At 34.9% G+C, this 21,311-nt stretch overlaps 1 protein-coding gene across 2 annotated transcripts; it reads right to left on the bottom strand.

Moving 5' to 3' along the window:
• Nucleotides 1-823: 823 nt before the first annotated feature.
• Nucleotides 824-20,857, bottom strand: cbsa (cystathionine beta-synthase a). Of its 2 annotated transcripts, XR_003275874.1 has the most exons (16): nucleotides 20,720-20,857; nucleotides 18,012-18,258; nucleotides 17,083-17,189; nucleotides 16,670-16,804; nucleotides 16,313-16,392; nucleotides 16,034-16,238; nucleotides 7,356-7,447; nucleotides 6,986-7,111; nucleotides 6,468-6,552; nucleotides 6,226-6,331; nucleotides 5,877-5,954; nucleotides 4,641-4,775; nucleotides 4,365-4,473; nucleotides 4,194-4,278; nucleotides 2,289-2,723; nucleotides 824-2,181 (listed from the first exon to the last, which is right to left on the bottom strand). XR_003275874.1 is itself a non-coding variant. In XM_026204309.1 (15 exons), exons 1-15 carry the CDS (start codon nucleotides 20,802-20,804, stop codon nucleotides 2,593-2,595), a joined length of 1,806 nt encoding a protein of 601 aa, XP_026060094.1. In that variant the 5' UTR covers nucleotides 20,805-20,857; the 3' UTR covers nucleotides 824-2,592. The 2 variants fall into 2 exon arrangements, 1 of the variants encoding a protein (XP_026060094.1); XM_026204309.1 differs by having other exon boundaries at nucleotides 824-2,723.
• Between the last annotated feature and the right edge of the window lie 454 nt (nucleotides 20,858-21,311).

Genomic DNA, 21,311 nt, shown 5'->3' with positions numbered 1-21,311 from the left:
TATTTGATTTGGGTTCTATCAGCTGATCAGTAATTTAATCTAAGACTAATTAACCATAGAAAGAATTTATATAGGTTCAGAAGACTTTGTTCTTTTTGAAGCTTAAAATGTTAGGACCTCTTTGACTTTTGCTGTATGGATAAAAGAGGCTAAAAAATTCTTCAAATTCAAAACCTCTCCCTTTGTGTTATGCAGAAGAAATACAATCAGTTAAATTTAGATTATCATGGTGTAAGTAAATTACAGAATTGTTGGGTGAATTATTCTAGAATTATTATCAGAATGAAACTGAACAGAAAAGAGAAATAAATCAAACCAACAAATTATGACATAATTATTATTAGTATGAATGTTCTAGCCTAAATATGTTTTTGGTAGATTTTTCCCACAGTAATTTTTTAATTTCATACAGTAAGTGCACTGACACACATACACATGTACAGTGAGCTGGCTTAGCAAAGATTTTATGTGTGGAGTATTTAACTCCTGTATTAGTCGGACCAATGTAGCTCTGAAGCCATAACTCAGATGACAGACATAATGACTTCCCCTCTGGTCTGTGCGGCAGCATTAGGGTAATCCTGGGGGCTTCACCTGGCACGCTGGTGAGGCTTAACTCTAAACCACCAGCAAGGCTCTTTTTCCATACCACAGACTCAACAGTCTTGGCAAACAGACCCCAGCCGAGCCAGTGGAGTGAGTATGGGTGACCAGGCCACCGGATGGGTGGTTTAATCTTTGGCCAGATTTCAGCTCAGTCAGCAGCTTTTGATGGAAGCTTTTTCTCAGTGGACTGCAACATAAAATAACTATTACAAGAGCATAAGGTAAGAAATTATATTTTATATAAAGTCTTTATTCTTTGTAATATACACTGTACCAACTTTTTTATACAATATGAAGGCTACAGTAATGAAAGCAAATTTAGAAACAACATTCAACAATCATCCTGGTAAACTAAATTTTTATGAAGTATTACACCAAAATGTACTTTACCCTGAAAAATTTGGATTAACACTTGCCTTCACTGGGGTTGATTCTGCATCAAAACAATGATTAACTTTGCCCTAACTGATAAAAGAGACAAAAGTTATTAAAATTAAAGGTTATAAATGTTAATGACATAACCTGTTTCTTTAGGGACTCTTTCAAGCAAAGTTAAGTTGTTTCCCCAATGAAAACACACCTGAACCAGCTAATCAAGGTCTTTAAGCAATACACTTTAAACTTCCAGGCAGTTGTATCGGAATTAAATAGCCTACAATATGTTCCTGCAGAATTACATGTGGTGACATACAGCAGGTAAAATAAGTATTGAACATGTCACAATTTTTCCCAGTAAATATATTTCTAAAGGTGCTTTTGACATGACATTTTCACCAGATTTCGGTAACAGTCTAAGTAATCCACACATACAAATAAAACAATACAAATAATTTCAGAAATTAAGTTATGTGTAATAAAATGGAATGACAAGGGAAAAGTATTGAACCACTGAAACCACTGTATTTAATACTTTGTACAAAAGCCTTTGTTGGTAATGACAGCTTTAAGACACCTCCTGTATGGAGAAAATGTTGCATGCTTTGCTAAGGTGTCATTTTGGCCAAATCTTCCACATTCTATTAAAATCTAGAAGGTTCTGTGCCTCTTCTATGAACTCTGATCTTTAGCTCTTATTTTTTATTGGATTCAAGTCAAGTGATTTTCTTTTTCGGAAACCAATTGAATATCCTTGGTTGTGTTTTGGATCCTTTGTCTCACTTAAATGTACGCCCTTGTTTCATCTTCATCATCCTGGTACTGTAGGTGTTGGGATGGAACCAGATAATATTAATTTCCACTGACTATGGGCAGGATTGGTTTCTAATTACTGATAGATTTCAGCTGGTGTCTTGTCATTCTATACCTATTTGCATCTCCCATCATTTCTTCATGTGTTCAATATTTTTCCCTGTCATTCCATTTTATTACACATTACTTATTTTCTAAACTTATTTTTTTTCATTTTCTTTGTATGTATGTATTACTTGGGTTGCTGGTGACCTTTAGAAATATATTTACTGAGACAAATTGTCAAATATTTCTCACATTATTAAACAACCATAAAAATACCAAATACAACCTCTTTTTCTTTTTTTTTGTGACAGATTTAGCTTTAGCATAGAATACACACTGACTTTTTTGTCAGTACTGTTTGTCAAAAATATGCAAGAAATCAAACCACAATCATTGTAACATTGACTAAAACAAATAGTTTTGGAATAACACAATGTAAAATCTTGGCTATCCATGGCCAGTTACTAGTATTTATATCCAGTGATGTAAATTATTTGTAAAAATATAATTTTAGAGCCTGTTTTGCCCTTAAACATAATTTGTTAAAATTTGTTAACAACATTTGTATGTTTACAGTACATGATTATTGGCTATAAAACAGATAAGCAAGAAATATAACATTAAAAAGTAATGCCACCCAACCCTACTGCCAAAATTTAGGTGTAATAACTATGATGATATCTATTGCTCTAACATTATGATTCTTTGTAGTGCATCACATTCAAGATTAGGACAAGAAGTGCTCTAGTGCCTTCAGTATTCATCTGCTGATTCCGACATAGTTCTCTCTCTTTTCTCTCGAGCTGTCACAAAGTTGAGGAGATCGATGGCAGTCACCACTCCAAACACCATTTGCTTTTGAGTGGAAGATCCATCTGTCAGATCTGAAAAAAAAAAAAAACCCAGCAGTAGTTCAGGCAAACATTTTATCATGCTCTCAGCGCTAGGAATGTGTATGGGAGCAGGAGGAAAAGGCCTCATAGATACAAAGATTAATAAAACTGCTTCTGGCTGCATTCACAATCCTGTGTTAAAGAAAAAAAAGATGTATTGACTAAAAAGTAATTAAACTCCTTAAAAGGGGTCACTTTAGGAGGAATCAAAAAGTAAGCAGTATAGCGGAAACACAGGTCAAAACATATTTTTGTGCAGCATATACCAATACTAAGCTTCAGAAAAAATAAATAAATAAATAAACAACAACAACAACAACATTTCTGAAAACTTGGTGCACCAGTCATTTGTAATATGGAAGAAGCATAATGAATATTACAGATAATAATAAAAAAAAGGCAAATTGTGAGAAAAAAAATATAAAGGGAAAAGTAGTTTAGGAAAACTGTATTAGGTTCCTGTTTATGGCTGGGCAATATGAAAACACATGAATGATCCTACGAATCTAGATCTAGCTCGTATTCATTTTGTGTATAAAATATAATCAGTGGCTTGGACACACGCCATAGCACTTTCATATAATTAAAAGAAACAAAGAAACAAAATCTGTCATTCTCAATGGAAGATGCCATTTTGCTAAAAGATTACATTTTTATTTTTTTAAATGAAACAAAGATATGGATTAATCATTCACATTAAGAATTTTTTATTTCATGCAGACCTGAAGAGATCAGAGTAAGCTGTTCTTAGTGTGAGCATGCGGTTCTCAAAATGTATGAAATAATATATGACCAGTTGCCTTATTTGAATATAATTCAAGATTTTCATAATAAATCAGATTTTGATTCATTTTTCTAAATTAGTGATTAAGAAATTGAGAAATGAGTATTGCTTTCATTTGAATAAGTAACGCCTCACTATAGACTTGTGTTCATTGGAGTACAGGGACAGCTAAAGCTAACCAATATCACAATGAGACCAGAAAACTATAACTGAAAACTTAGGGCTATAAATACGTACACTGGGGAAAAACAAGGTAATAAACAAGACACAAAACCAAACGAAGCAGGAATACATATCAACATACAAGTTCTTGAAATCTAAACTTTTATTTCTTTGGATTCATCCAGATGGGTTATTGTTATTGTATGTTTATGCAAATATTATTTTCATCATTATAACCCAGTCACCTTCACAACCACCACATTTTTCACATTAACTATGAATATATAAACTGAATTATAGATGCCAATGCTACTCCATGCTAAACCATTCTAAATGGACATATGATATTACCCTTTATAAGAATAAAAATGTAAAGTCATTTTTTTTTTACTTTAGTGTTCCTACATCTGAATTTACCTTGCAAACATAGCTGATTTATTTTTGTAAAACAATTAAAAGCACATTTTTGCAAAAGGACTTTATAACTAACTCAATATGTCAGAATAAGCACTCACACTGTATCTGCTCATGGACCACCAGGGCAAAATGATCTGTTTCCAAGATCCGAGACAGCTTTCCCAGATTGTCAGTCAGACGAATCTAAAATAGGCACAAAAAAATGGATGAAGTAATGTCAAACAGAGTGAGCGAGCTCAAACTATCCTTTCTAAAAGAATCGCACTCACCTGCTTGAACTGTTTATAGAGCACTTTGCTGACAGGGTCAGAGGGCTTGACCTTTCCTGCAAGCACAGAGGCAAGCATGTTTCCCAGGGTCACCATTCCCAGAATCAGCCTGCCGAGAGCAAACCAAACACAACTGCATTCCAATCCACACTTTTAATCATCTTCAGTTATAATGACAATATAGCTTTAATACAATAAGTACTGATGACAATAACAGTGAGGTTGTCACCATTTTAATATTGATTAAAATGTTATTTTGTTGCATGTCTTGCTCACCCAGCTTCATCTACAACAGGTGCCTGGTCAAAGCACTTTTCTTTCAAGATTTTGATGGTTTTTTGGCATGTGACTGTGGGCAGCACAGTTAGTGGAGCACAAAGGTTTAGATTCTGTAGTTTCAGATTCCACCACCTGCAAGAAATTAATTGAAGGGAGAAAAAAGAATAATAATAAACACAGGACCGAAAAACAAGATGACCAGTTTCTGAATACCTAAAAATTGTATTACTGTTCATAAATTGAGTATATAATTCAGGAAAATAGGGCTAGCTTTCACACCGAGAATGTCATATTCACAGTATTTGTGAATATATGCAAATACATTTTCTATACAGCGTTTTCTATAGAGTTGTTTCAACACCTAGTTAAAAAATAACTTTTCATTGAAATTATTTTTCAGAACAGATAATTTTTTTTCTCCAAATTAAAACATTATAATAAAAAATAAAGGCCTACATTACAAAAAATAAATAGGACCACAGAAATGGGTCAACTATATAACAAATAATATCTGAAATTTTGTGCTGTTACATGAATTGTTTTGCGGTTTTAATTGTTTTACTGTTTACTTTTAAATTTAGCTGGATAACTTATGAAATTACAGGTTGCATTGTGACAACTTTTTTCACAGTGTTGAAATAAAAAATAAAATATATATTAGAACCCTTTAGAGATCAGTTAAAAAAGAATATTTTAATAATCAAAGATCCTTTCCACTATAAAGATTGTTTTGTGCAATGGAAAGAGTCTACACTCTTAAAAAATAAATGTGCTTCACGGTGTCATAGAAGAACTGTTTTTGTCTAAATACCTTTAATGTGAAGAATCTTTCTGTTTCACAAAAGGTTCTTTGTGGCGAAAGATGGTTCTTCAGATTATAAAAAGCTAAGAAAGGATTTGACTGAATGGTTCTTTGTGAAACCAAAAAAAAAATATTCTATGGCATTGCTGTGAAAAACCAGCACCTTTATTTTTAAAAGTGTATGGATGTTAAAGGTTCTTCATAAAACCATCAATGCCAATATCAAACTTTTATTTTTAAGAGTGTACAGTGTGATAACATGTCCTTTTATTATGTCATCTTTAGTTATATACCTACATAGAAATTTACTTCTAAAAATAAATGTATCCTAATAAATGCCAAATAAATAAATTACCAATAAAATTCAACAAATAGCCTCAGTCTCACGTATAGACATAAAATCTTAAGTGACTAAATGATCATCTGCTCACCAGGGTTTATTCACCATGATGTCTTCCACCCTCAGAAAGCCCTTCTGGAACATCCACTTATCACTCAAGAACTTGGACCTGTAGAGACAATTTTAAACACAAAATGATGATTAACAGACATTGCTTCAGACTGAGCCAAGCTTTTGTGAAGCTAGTTGTCTTTGTGGAAAAAAGCCAGTCAAGGGTGAAAATATATTTAATTTTTTATAAATTTGGCAGATGCTTTCAACTAAAGCAGCTTACAGTGCATTTAAGGAATATATTCAATTATTATTTTGTACAAATTTGGAAAAACTGAAGCTGAATAAGCTTGCAGCCAATTCTTGTGCATAAATCTGATTTTCCTTACATGTAGTTGCGAATGGAGTCTGGCAGAATCACAACACAGCGCTGTCCCTCCTTCAGCTCTTTAGCAAACTTTACTGCAGCCGCTACGGCAGTGCCTGAGCTCCCACCTGACAACAGAGAACATAAACAAACACAAATCTACTACAACCATGACATTACTTTTCATTGACATTAAGCCCCAATTTAAGATGCTGTAAAATGTGTGACACTAGGGTGCATGTTAAGAAAGGATAATGTGCTTACCACACAAGAGCCCTTCATCTCTTATAAGCATTCGGGCAATGGCAAATGATTCCTCATCGTTGGATTTGTACCATTTGTCAACCAACTGAAATAAAAACACAATGTGTGTGATTTGTACATGAACTATCTGTTCTCTCTCAACAGTAGAAAACTGTTAGCCGAAACTATACTTCTACTGTCATCTTCTGGTAAAGAGCAGAATAGCAATACCAGTGAGTAGACTATTGCAACAAACACGTGCCAGGTATCATAAAGCAGGACTCTTCCTTTCAGAGGACAAATTATTCAGATGAATATGAGAGGCGAGTATAATATTTGACCTTAGCACTTTTACTGCAAACAACGTCAAAAAAAAAAAAACACCCTAAAAAGTATACATTACATTTATTTTAGAATAGAAAAATATATTTTAACCTTTTTTAGCCTACATTATCACAATCCTCGAAATGATCAACATGATTAAACTTTGCTGAAAAACCTCACATTAGTGATTAGACTTATATTCCAATCTCACTCACAGATCTATCCAGGACGGTGGGTATAAAGTCATATCCGATGCCCTCCACCTCATACTGGGTTTTATCCGTCCGGTTCAGCACATCAGGCTCAGCGAGGATCGAGCCCTCTGGGTCCACCGCAACAATCTAACAAAACACAGACACACTTCAGATGAGTCTAGACTTATATTTAGTGATGCCTGATTACTTAATTTTTGAGTGCCGTATACAACTGCAATTTATATGATTATCTCTCAATTTGACATTATGTGGTTAATCTTCCAGTTATTATTTTTCTGGCTGATATTTGAAGTGGTACTCTGTTACAAAACCCAAAGTCAAATTTTACAAAACTGCTGTGCATCAGATCTCAGGGACAATCAGTATCTACCTTAATATTTGGGCATTTTTCCTTCAGTTTGCGAGCAACGCCAGTAATAGTGCCACCTGTGCCGGCTCCTGCCACCAGCATATCCACTTTACCTGTGGTGAGATGACAGTCAAAAGAATAGTTCACCCCAAAATAAAAAATTTACTAAAAATCTCTTCACCCTCAGGCCATCCAAGATGAGTAAATGAGTTGAGTTGAGTTCTTCATGGGAACAGGTTTGGAGAAATTTAGGATTACTTGCTCACCAATAAATGCGTGAATGAGTAAAAAAAAAATTCAACATTTGTAAATGTAAAAAAAGTGCATTGGTTAACAATTTAATCAGTTTAAACAACCAGTTTAAAGGCACCTGTAAGCATTCAAATGCTCATTAATAAATAAGCTGTTTATTAGTGTACTGCATAACTTAAATCATTTGTATTGTATTTGTGTGTGATCATATACGAATTGAAAGTTTATTTCCATTTTAATTTTATATGGATTAAGGATTTGTTAATCACTGTGAAATGATACCATACTTAGTTACCATAGCTTAATAAATATATATTAACTAATCTGTTAAACATTATATAATGATTGGATATTATATAACTGATCTGTTAGACATTATATAATGTTTGTTAATGATTATTCATTTATTATAACCCTGCAGATATGTCCTTGCAGGGCCCATGCTGGCTTATTGTGGGCACAGTGGACTAGGGCCAGCCCACACCAAACCTAAACAGGCCCAGCGCGGTCTTGCCCAGACGAGGGCCACAGCGGGCTCTCTGTGAGCAGGCCACACTAGCGGACTGTCCACAGGTTTTGTTTAGGCAGCCCTGCAATACAACTAGGAGAATGCAAACAACATTCACTGGCCATTCTTTAGCCATTCAATTGAATTGAAATGGCTCAAACCAAAAGAGACCTTTTCAGAACCTGGGCCCGTATTTGTAAAGAATCTTAATGCAAAAAGTAGCTCCTAGAGACAAAATTCTAAGAAAATTCTTAGAAATGTGGACGTTTACTCTTAAAATTAAAGAAAAAATCCTAGTAAAGAAAAAAGTAATTCAGAAAGCATCTTAACCCTTAAAAGAGGTCTTAAGGTCGAACTTGTTAGGAGCACAGATGAGGACTTTTAAGAGGCTTAAGAGTTTCTTTAGCAGAGGAGAAAATGGCGAAAAGACGAAGAGGCAGAAGAAATGTGTTGCAGACAATGGATGACATTGAGTTAATAAAACGCTATAGACTAGATCGTGCAGGGATCATGTTTGTGACTGATCTTATTAGAGACGTGCTAACATATCCGACACAGCTCAGAAATGCCATAGCACCAGAAATTAAAGTAATCACTACATTACGATTTTTGGCAACTGGGAAAATGCAACAATGCAATAGTGATGATTTGGGTCTGTCACAACCTTCTGTAAGCAGAGTGATCACACAAACAATTACAGCACTTTCAGAACATCTTATTGTGTCGCAGTTCATTTCGTTTCCACTGGACATTCCCACCTTGCAGGCTAAAAAAAACTGCATTTATGAATATAGCAGGCTTATACGTGCGCACAAGCAGGGGGAATGAACCGTTAATAGTTTGTGCTATACGCTCCCATATCTGCTTCTTGTCCCTTGCTGTGACACCCTGCCCGAATTTTCCTTTAAGAATGGCCTTGTGTTCATCCACTAACTGGGCTAACAGTAAACACTGTTCCTCTGTCCAGTTGGGCTTTCTCGCCCTTCTTGGTTTTGATTCCATGTTTGATACATTAAAACCAACATTCAAACCACCACTTAAATAGGATACAGCAATCACTGTCATTGGAAAGAGTGGAAAAAAAAAATGTATCATTCTAAGCCAATCAAATACCTTATAGGAAATTAAAAGCATGGTAAATAAATAAAAAAAAGGATTTATATACACACATATAATGTGTGTGTGTGTGTGTGTGTGTGTGTGTGTGTGTGTGTGTGTGAGAGAGAACGGTCAAATAGGATAAATTACGCATGTAAATTCAAAGTGAGAATTAGAATAGACCCTATACTTAAAAATCACTCTTTTTTCCTTCTTGGACAACCAACCAATCACAGTCTTCAAAAGATTGTGTCATACATAGCAACGGGGTCAACCCCGCCTCCTCACTAAGATGAAAGTTTTTGACATTTCCTTACTCAGAGTTGCTCTCAGATCAGTCCCGATTCGCTTTTAGGCTAAGACTCCTACGTAAAAGTTTTTAAGCTAAATGAAGAGTGTTCTGAGAGGATTCTTAGAATATTTATGAATATGGGCCATGTTTTTTATGCCAGGGATCTTAAATCTGGATCAAGAGATCCACTTTCCTGCAGAGTTTAGTTCTATCCTTAATCAAACACACCTAAGCATATCTTAGAAAATCACAGGTGGGTGAGATTGATCAAAGTTGGAGCTAGACTCTGCAGGAGGGGATCTAACGAACCATATTTGTGCCATTAACAGTTTATACAATTTAGTTTTTCTTCCTTACCACTAGGGATGCTAGAGTGTTTTAGGTTTCCTTAAGTAAAGCCATGTGATAGAGAGAGTTGGAGGGCAAAACAAGGCTTTCCTCAAATGACCACCAGCTATTTTTAGGAGGATTGAATTTAGTAGTAATATAGCAAGACAGTTGCTATGTTTGAAATGGCATACTTTCTTACTGCATACTGCCAAGTACACAGTGTATACTACCTACTATTTTTTTTAAATAGTGTGTATAACAGTATACAATGAACAACAAATGTTTCAGAGTAGTGTGCTAAAGTGTGGTCACATGACAAAACATTAATTCAGCACAGCTGCTGAGGTTGTTACCTCACAAATAAATGAACGAACCATTCTTTTTACAAAGGCTTGTTAATTAAGGATTCATACTAGTTAACAATGCTATATTGCCCAATTGAACTCATTTCACAATTAACAGACTTTACGGATTGAACAGAACTAATAATAATTGTGTAAATAGTAGTTAGGTGATATATATCTATATTTCATTACTGTTGTACATTATAAAACAGTATGCCATAACATAGTGTGTATAAATTATCATTCTTGGAAAAAAACCTCCCTACACCTATACTGTTAACCACCTAATAACACTGTATTAATAATGAGACGTTTTATTTCCAATTTTCAAATATTTCCTTTATTTTTATTGAAAATAAATGCCTTTCTGATCTGATATTTGATGGGAAAAGGAGTAGTTTTGCTCATGTCAAATTCTTTCATTACACATCTTCTATCCCCTGTGCTACTGATATTAGAGATAAATGGGCATATTTTGCAGTGCTGTTTATCGTAGCCAGGCATTGGGGGTGGAATTAATGTAAATAGTCTCTACAAACAAATAACGCTATTTATATATTATATTACTTCAATATTTTATTAATCAATATCTTTGATATAAACTGTACTGTATAAAGCACTGTATAAGAGAAAAAGGTGACGTCATTTGACTTGATCGGAAATGTGCTGTTGAGATTAAAGCACAATTTATGTCCTGCTTGCAATATTGTTTTTAGATAAACAGTGATAGTTTGTAGTTTACAGTAACATGTGCTGTATGTATAAAAGTGTTTTAGAATTACCATATGGAGCCAAAAGAGTCTCAATAAAGATAAATGCACATACTACATAGACATATGCACACACAGGATTCATACATGCACACACATGATGCATAAATACACACACAGGATACACAAATGCGCACAAAATGTACAAATGCACACACAAAATTTAAAAAGCACAGAAGATTCACAAATGCATACAAAATTCAGAAATGCACACAAAATTCAGAAATACACTCACAATTCAGAAATGCAAACAACATTTACAAATGCACTCAAGATTCACAAATGCACAGGACAAGATTCAGAAATGTATTTCTGATGCACACACACATTGATCCTGATTTACAAACTGCTTGCGGTCTGTGAACGTCACTGCATTTGTGTGTGAATTTTGAGACTCCCTTGACTTGGCTCGACACACAAATGCCTTTTTTTAAACAGGGAATGATCAGCAACCAATCAGATATCTCCCTTCTTTTAGCTAATCACAAGAACGCACTCCACTTGGATTGTTTACTCATAAGCCAATCACATGAACGCGTTCACACAGCACATATGACTGTGGTGCGACATATTATAGCCTACTTATTTATGAAATTGTATGACAATACAGATGTTTAGATTACAATTCAGGTTTATTTATTTTATTTATTTTTTACAAAATATGAATTTATAAATGTCTCAATACATATAGCCCAGACTGTGACTGCAGAAAAAAAGATAACCATGGATTCATAAATTTGCAATAGGCAATAATTTCATTTTATTGAAATATTTTAATGAAAGTAAAAAAAAAAAATGTTTACACCTTTTTGAATATTTAAATATATCTAAATATTCTTTTGGATGCAAAATAGAAGTCACTTTAATAATAATATTCGGTCCCTACATGAAGAGAGAGTCAGTGGTCCGCTGCGAGAGGAAAGTGACTCTCCGGCTGCGCAAAGTGAGTTGCCGGCTGCGTGAGGAAAGTGAGTCGTTCGCTGCGTGACTTGTGAGGAAAGTGAAACGTTCTATGAGGAAAGTGAGTCGTTCGCTGTGAGAGGAAAGTGACTCCCCGGCTGCGGAAAGTGAGTCTCCTGCTGCGCAAAGTGGGTGTCCGGCAGTGCAAAGTGAGTCGCCGGCTGCATGAGGAAAGTTAATCGTTTGCTTAAGAAAGTGAGTCGTTCGCTGCGTGACTCGTGAAGAAAGTGAATCGTTTGATGAGGAAAGTGAGTCGTCCGCTGCGAGAGGAAAGTGACTCTCCACTGGGCAAAGTGAGTCGCCGGCTGCGTGAGGAAAGTGAATCGTTCACTGAGGAAAGTGAGTCGTTTGCTGCGTAACTCGTGAGGAAAGTGAATCATTCGCTGCGAAAGGAAAGTGAGTCTCCTGCTGCGTGAGGTAAATGAGTCGTTCGCTGAGGAAAGTGAGTCGTTCGCTGCGCGAGAAAAGTGAATCGTTCGCTGAGGAAAGTGAGTCGTTCGCTGTGTGAGGAAAGGGAGTTGTTCGCTGAGAAAAGTGAGTTGTTCGCTGATTGGCTTATAAGTAAACAACCCCCCACATGGGGTGCATTCTTGTGATTGGCTAAAAAAAGGGAGATATCTGATTGGTTGCTGATCATTCCCTGTTTAAAAAAAGGCATTTGTGTGTCGAGCCAAGTCAGGGGAGTCTCAAAATTCACATGCAAATGCAGTGTAGTTCACAGACCGCAAGCAGTTTGTAAATCAAGATCAATGTGTGTGCATCAGAAATACATTTCTGAATCTTGTCCTGTGCATTTGTGAATCTTGAGTGCATTTGTAAATGTTGTTTAATGTTGTTGTCGAATCTTCTGAACTTTTAAAATTTTGTGTGTGCAATTGTGAATTTTGTGCGCATTTGTGTATCCTGTGTGTGTATTTATGAATTATGTGGGTGCATGTATGAATCCTTTGTGTGCATATGTGAATGTAGTGTGTGCATTTATCTTTATTGAGACTCTTTTGGCTCCATATTACCATTCCCTGCCTCCATTTTACTCATGCGTTTGCAGATTGCAAACATAACACAGAGCACGTTGTGTTCTGGGAAACAGTATCCCATGCAGTCTTCAGATGCATACATCAAATTTCAGCAAATGTAGCAGGTAATCAGGGCATTCCATGCATACAGAACATTCTCTTACTATTTACAGTATACATGCAGCATACTGCAATATAGTAAGAGTTATGTGGTAGTATGCCATTCCAAACACAGCTTCTGTACTGATTTCAGTGTACTTAAGTTATATTTAGCACTTTCTATTGGTATATGTTTTTTTTTGGCCAAGATAGAACTATTTGAAAATCTAGAATCTGAGGCTGCAGAAAAACTAAATACTGAGAGAATCGCCTTTTAAGTTGTCCAAATTAAGTTCTTAGCAATGCATATTACTAATCAAAAACTAGCTTTTGATGTATTTACAATAGGAAATTTACAAAATATCTTCATGGAACACGATCTTCACTTAATATCTTGATGATTTTTTGGATAAAAGAAAAATTTATAATTTTGAACTCATTCAATGGTTTTTTGGCTATTGCTGCAAATATACCCCAGCGACTTAAGACTGGTTTTGTGGTCCAGGGTCATTTAGTGCACTGCGTTCATATTACAGGCTCAATTGCTTGCCTGCATAAAGCATACATCATCAATAAGTTGTGTTCTAATTTCAAATTTTTATATCAATGTTTTAAAGGCACTTTAAGAATTACCGCAGTTTTTAGTGATATAAATATTGTGACAGGTGCTTTATATGGATTGCTAATTGCCAAAAATTGCATTTTATTTACATATCTTTGTTTTATTCTTTTGATATGTAATCTTAATAATTTTGGATTGGAACAGATAGAAAATGTACAGTCTTGTGCTGCAGTTATATGGATGTTTTGCCCGCCAGGTCTTTGAATTAGTCACGTGACTGAAAGGCGGTAGCCAGCATGGATCACCTGCTGAAAACATTGGGAAATGTGCATTGTTGTTTTTTCCCATTTAAACACTTTTTTCTAACTCCCCTAGAGTTAAACAGTTGAGTTTAACCATTTTCAAATCCATTCAGCCGATCTTTGATTCCGAACGTAGCACTTTTAGCTTAACTGTAGGTACAGCAGGAAAGATACTTCATTATTATGCCGTAATGAGAGTATAGTTCTCAGCAATATCGACCCAGCAAATCGCAAATTTCATTTTCTGTCTGCCTTAGTATATGATTTCACCATGGAAGAGTCAAGTTTTTAATAGAAAAAAAATATCAAAACTATGGTGATTTTTGAGCAAAATGCTAACAATCTAATCAGATGTAATGATCTATGCTAAGCTAAGCTAAAAGTGCTAACACCAGTCTTGGAGAACGGCTGAATGGATCCGAAAACCTTTAAACTCAACTGTTTAACTATAGGGGAATTGTAAAATGAGCCTATTTAAAAAAAAAAAAAGTCAAGTGTTCATTAAGAGTGTATTTGTACGCATTTTAGAAGGACTCTTTATTGATGAGATTATCACATCATAGTCAAGTTTGAATACGGATTAAAAGTTATTTTTGACGTGAGACCATAGTCTGGACTATTTTTGACTTCTGGTTAGGAAGAGTCTAGTGTTTGAGGGCTGTGGCATGTTTTCATTACAAGAGGTTGGATTATTAATTTGCACTTTCGCACACATCAACTTACACATGACAAAATCCTACAATTTTAAATCACTTTGTTTGATTTTTATTTTTTTTGGTTTGTACTTTTTTGTATTTACATTTATTGTTATATATAGCTGTATTAACCCAATTTGAATGTTTTCTATTTAATAGAATAAATCCATTGATTTGCAATCCCTTTGAATACTGTACATTTTGACAAGCTAGACCAGGGGTGCCCAACCCTGTTCCTGGAGCTCTATCTTCCTGCAGAGTTTAGCTCCAACCCTGATCAAGACTAGAAGTGAAGTCTGCAGGAAGGTAGATCTCCAGGACCAGGGTTGGGTACCCTTGTTGTAATTTAATATACAGTCATGCCCACAAATATTGGCACCCTTGGCAAATATGATCAAATAAGGCTGTGAAACTTAATCTGCATTGTTAATCCTTTTGATGTTTTATTTGAAAAATTCACAAAAATTTATCCTTTCATTGGATAATAAGAATTTAAAACGGAGGGGAAATATCATTATGAAATTAATGTTTTTCTCAAATACTCGTTGGACACAATTATTGGCACCCCTAGAAATTCTTATGAGTAAAATATCTCTGAAGTAGATTCCCATTCATATTCACAATTTTGAACACTCCAGCATGATTATAAACATGAAATTATCCAGCCATTGCTTCCTGTTTCACAGAAATATAAAGTGGAGGGAAAACAAAGCCCAAATGCCCTTAATCATCCATCACAATCAGAAAAACCAAAGAATATATTTCTGATGTACAGCAAAAGATGATTGAGCTTCACAAATTGGTGAAGTGGCTTTAAGAAAAGAGCTAGAGCAGTGACAATTCCCGTTTCCACCATCAGGACAATAATTAAGAATTTCCAATCAACAGAAAATGTTAGAAAACTGCCTGGAAGAGGATGTGTGTCTATATCGTCCTAATGCATGGTGAGGAGGTCAGTTTGAGTGGCTAAAGACTCTCCAAGGATCACAGCTGGAGAATTGCAGAAAATAACCAGCGTTAAAGAACTCACACTTGGCCACTGCAGACACACATACTTTTTATGGAAGCAATGGTTTAAAGTTAAAATGCCTTGATAAATTTGTATTCTTTTTCACTTCACAAGACTTTACTTTATGGACTGGAGTCATGTGTATTGTTGTATTGTTTTAATCAGATGTTTGAACTCTCATTCTGACGGCACCCATTCACTGCAGAGGATCTGGTGAGCATGTGATGCAATGCTAAATTTCTCCCAATCTGTTCCAATGAAGAAAAACTATCGTAGATGGTCTGAGGGTAAGTGCATTTTTTAGCTAATTTAATTTTTGGGTCAACTATTTATTTAATGTTACTGACAACAAAAAGCCTTCAAGCTGAAGCGAAAGGAAGCTATATGCTTTGATGATAAAAAGCAGAAAAAGATAGGAAAACAAAGACAGAGAGAAAGTGAGCGAAACAACACAATTACTACCATCACACTGCTCCAGAATCTCCTCAGCAGTGGTGTCATAATGAGCCAGGGGGTTGCTGGGATTGCGGTACTGGTCCAGGATGTGCGAGTTAGGAACCTCATTCTTCAAGCGCCAAGCCACACCCACATGGGACTCAGGGGAGTCAAACCTTGCACTGGTGGGAGTTCGGACAATCTCAGCACCCAAAGCTCTCAAGACATCAACCTACGAAGAGACCCTTGTTTAACCTTCTTCAAGGGTTAACAAATCCTATTTGATCTAACTGGAATGAATCTTACCTTTTCCATGCTCATTTTCTCAGGCATAACAATTATGCAGCGATAACCCTTCACAGCTGCTGCCAATGCAAGACCAATACCTGCATAGAGTGCACATAACTTAACCCTTTAGACCAAAATTTTACCCACTTGATATTTGCTTTCCTCCACTGTAAAAATGACCACTACAGTGCACTTTTCTAACCATATTTAAGAACTGGATTTTAAACACATGAAGTATGTGAACTAGTGTTAAAGATTTTGAGAAGAACACACACACTGTAACAACGAACAATGAATCAGAATGTAGAAAACAGGTAAGACAAAGTCTCAACAAAATCAGAGTGATCATCAAGTCAAGTCCTGTGTGATTATTACCTGTATTTCCAGAGGTGGGCTCTATAATGGTGTCTCCAGGTTTGAGGATGCCTTCTCTTTCTGCGTCCTCCACCATACGCAGACTGATACGGTCCTTCACGCTACCACCAGCGTTAAAGAACTCACACTTGGCCACTGCAGACACACATACAAACAAAACTGGCTGTTATATAAATTGAGGCAATTTAAATAAATGCCTTTCACCTATTTCATAGATTTATATAAAGTGTAACATTAAAGGACTCAAGGTCAATACTTGGTTTATCTTAAAAAAAATTGTCTTTCAAATATATTTTTTTTCTGTATGTTTATATGTATATCTGTAATGTACTTTCTGTGGTAAAATTATACTGACTTTTTAAGTTTACTGATTTAGAATTGTTCAAAAGTAGAAATATGAATGAATCACTTACAAAGTTCACACTTTAGTCCAAAAGTCTTAGAGATCTTGTTTATGCGGACCAGTGGTGTGTCTCCAATCCTGTCCAGGATGTTGGGCAAAATCTTCTCAGCTTTTGTCCTGCAATGGTTAAAGGAAGAAAAAAATAAACAATTATAAAAGGATAGTTTGGGGACAAAAAGCTATAGTTACAATTATAGTTATATACTGTAGCTACAATAGTAATTTTGTGACAGTGTTAATTAAAATTAATATACTAGGAATTTATTGGATCATTTGATGATGGTTGTTGTTATTGCTGCGTAGTCATGAGAGTGACACCTTTTGTCCATCCTCACAACAGTGAAATCATTATCAGAGAAGAGACGTAAGGGAAGTTATTTTGTTTAAAGATTACAAGGGCACGTGATTTTTTAAAATAAAGATACGCACATACAGTATAAATAATTCATAAGTAACACTGCAATATTCCAAAAACAAAATCTTAACTAATATTCATATTCTCATAAAAATAAGAATTGTCTATTTTTATTTCATGGTGACTTTACAGTCTAGAACCTGTGGATATAAAGGATCAGACTGTCACTAATCAAAATAGTACAAAAAAAATAAATAATAATAAATAAATAAACCCTACTATGTTTAAAATAATGATACAATTCTACACATCACTTGAAAATAATGAAAGTCATGTGAAAGTCAGTATATCTTCAATATCTTTTTTCCGTAACAATATATTGTTGATTGAATACAGCAAAGTCCATTACTGCTAATCAATGATTGTGAAACATGTTTATCTTGCGGATAAGGAAATATTTCAGAGAAAGACACAGAAATGCTTTTTTGGTAGGCTCAGCTCTCTGAGCATGTTTTCTCTTGATTTAAAATATCTTGTGATTTTAGTTCAGAATTACAAAGTGAGAGATCGTTAAGCATTATTACCTGGGGAAGTGTTTGTGAGGGGAATTTTCAAGAGACATTCCTGGTTTCCAGGTACATCTGCTTGGCAGGTCAGGGCGAATCCATTTTGGGTCAGTGGCCCCAGTTTCTCTATTCAGCTGCAGGGGTCTTTCTACATTATCTGAAACCAACTCCCCAACACCAGTGGTCTTCTTGCCAGCAAAAGGGCAGGCAGGACTGTCGCTCTCCTTGTTGGATGGAACTGAAGGCATGATTCCTCGATAGTCCTCTGTAAAGTGCGAGAATTTGTTCACAACACATTTTAGATTGTAGATGGCTGCATTTGTAAAAGACTTTGATGTTGGCTTGAGAATGCCTGAATAGACAGCCTGTGTCAAAAGAGCCAAATCACAAGTGTGTTTTGCACATTCTAAAGCTGGCCCTACCACAAAAAAAAATAAAAAAATAAAAAAAATATTTCATCCATGATATTCTGTTTTATATTAGCCTAAGCTTATTATAACACCACAATTCTAGATACAAGTTCAATGTTATCTTTGGAGTCAGGAACAAAAAAGCTTTTAAATTACAAGCAATGGCTTGTAGTGGTTGTTCAAAATCAGATACAGAAACTGAATAATTCAATTTAAAACACTGCATTGTTATTTTTTTTTTTTTGTATTAACATTTAAGGCAGACAGCAGATGGTAAATTCCACTGCGGTCACTTTAAAACATAATGCATGAATTCAAAATTATTATAGAGCTACACACCCAATTTCTTTCTCAAGGGGTTATATTTTTATTTGAAACATAACTGACTTTTTTCATGTATAATTGTATAGATGTGTATTTTGACAAATTTTTGTCCATTCCAGCACAAAAAGACATGAAATATAACCAATTCAGGGCTCACATTATAGGATATAACATCACCCATTTAGTCAGATGTCCACAGACTATGAAGCTGGAATACTTCCAGGCTGCTGTCTTTATACTCATTCCAAAAGCAACTATGACTAACCAATCAAGGCCCATAATGATAAAGTGTAAGATCCACAGAATTAACAAGACAACAATAGATTGCTGCAATGAAGATGTACTTTTAGGGCAACCCAAAAGCTACATTTTTCACTGGCTTTTGGATTATTGTAGAAAATAAGCTCTGTGACTAACAATGGTTTATGATTCTTATACATTTCATCAAGATCATCTTCACAAATGAACACAACTATTTTGAAAACTAAATACAAGAAAAAATCTAAACGTAGGCTATAGTCACATGACTTCAACGTCACTACCATTAAGTTCATCAGCTCTTTCAGTCTTTATTCAAAAACATTTTCCCTGAATAAATATAACAAGAATGCATTTATGTAATGTTGTAGAATATGTGTAAATATTTAGAACTTTTATCAAACACAGACCTCATTACAGGCATTTAAAGTAAAAAAAAGAAGAAAAGAAAACAGGACAATGGAAGCCGAAGTGCTAAAAATGCTTGTTCAAAATGCTTGTTCTGCAGCACTCTTATCTCCTTCAACATCACCACAAAGACATAGGAAGCCATCAGGTTAATTCCGGAGTATGAGTACAATTTTTAGATAACCTAAGAAGCCAAGCATAAATCACAGCATCTGTTAAAACTATGAGCCTCAACAACATAAGAGTGCTTGACTGCTTTAATGTGAAATGACCACAATTCAATGCAATCTCAGATGCTTTTTATGTGGATCCAGAAATAAAAAGAAAATGGCAGTAATTTTCAGTTCCTGTGTATTTGATCAGTTTTAGGCAAATATCAAAAGATTACCTAAAAGCAAATTAAACCAGCCAACCAACCAGATTCTACTGCATGGGTGGTGACCTGTTTTTATACAGTCTATGGCTGGTGACTCTTTAGGAGCGGGGTTGCCAGATCCCCAGTACTCTGACTTTTGACAGTGCACAAATGTAAACGTCTTCACTCGTCTGCCAGTCTAAACAAGTAAACTTTATACTATGTTTAAATGGAAATATAACTTTGATGCGGTTATGAATACAATATTTACGTGACTGCAAAATCAAATTATTAGATACACTTTGATTCACAGCCCTGGCAACCCAGTCTAGGACGCAAGAAGTATGGGGAAGTTTAAAGTGGATCCATGTGCTTTAAAAAACTCTTTTAACAAAAAACAAACGACAACAACAAAAAAACTTTAATTCACAGCCCATTCAGGCAGAGTTTCCTGCATATCGTTTTCCCGCAAAACACTTATAGGGCTTACATAACAATTCTTTAAATATCAAAAACATTCTTTAAATAACATACGAGCACGAGGCAATCATCCATGTAGCTGCAAATCACAAACCTCGTGCTCTTTTAGACTTTTTAAATGTGATTATGTCACAAAAAAATCGATTTAAATGAATGCAGTTAATTCCCTTGGTTTTGATGGAAATTTAATTTAGCTTTATTTATTTTCCAGGATATATATATGGATACATACACATATATATATATATATATATATATATATATATATATATATATATATATATATATATATATATATATATATATATAGGATATGCATATAAGAAATTTGATGATTAAAAAAAAGTTTAATTTTGCAAATAAACATATCATATGAAAATCAGCAAAATGTTTTCATATAATAGATAGATTTGTCTCAAATATATTGCTGATAGCATACTGTAACGTCCATTAAAGTCATTTCGTTTTCAACGATTATAAAATACATTTACCTTGCTGATAAGCGCCGACCGTCCACTTTAACAGCTGTGCATTCAGAAGTACCTGCGTCACGTCATTTATATGAACGGGGTTCATCACTTATTTGGGAAATGGCCATGTGTTGGCGCACAACCCGATTGGCTGGAACGAGGGCGGCTGTCGTTCGCCCTCCTATCAGAAGATGGGAAATGTCCAACTTTTTTTTGTTGTAAAAACGTGTGAAACATTTGGCCTACAAGTCAAAATAGCTGAAATGTAAGATCTACTTTATGGCTAATTTCTCTTACAAAGATATTTCTTTCTTACTTTTATTCAAATGTCATGCTTACTAGCCACGGTGACAATGGATAAATAAGGTGTATGCACAGGAAATAATCAGATTAAATGATTTTTGAGAGAATACAATGCTAAAAACCATTTTCCAGTACAGTAGTATTTTAAGTACCATCTTTAACTGTACCATTGCAAGATTGCCTCTTATAACAATATCCCTACTCATACTACGAAGGCATAAATAATTCCTGATCTTTTTGTAGTGATATAAATTTGATCTGCTTCCAAACTGATACCAGTGTGTTGTATGAGCAATACATAACCAATTAA

This window comes from Carassius auratus, chromosome 26 (assembly GCF_003368295.1).
Source record: "Carassius auratus strain Wakin chromosome 26, ASM336829v1, whole genome shotgun sequence".
NCBI classification, from domain to species: domain Eukaryota; kingdom Metazoa; phylum Chordata; class Actinopteri; order Cypriniformes; family Cyprinidae; genus Carassius; species Carassius auratus.
The sequence above is the reverse complement of the archived record's forward strand: the minus strand, read 5'-3'. Positions and strand labels throughout refer to the sequence as shown.

Excerpts from the sequence above, each read along its gene's own strand:
- cbsa (XM_026204309.1), bottom strand. The coding sequence starts at position 20,804 with ATGAACCCCGTTCATATAAATGACGTGACGCAGGTACTTCTGAATGCA. Across the intron at positions 17,190-18,011 it reads CCTCACAAACACTTCCCCAG|GACAAAAGCTGAGAAGATTT; the intron begins GTAATAATGCTT and ends TAACCATTGCAG. Across the intron at positions 16,393-16,669 it reads GCCCACCTCTGGAAATACAG|GTATTGGTCTTGCATTGGCA; the intron begins GTAATAATCACA and ends CACTCTATGCAG.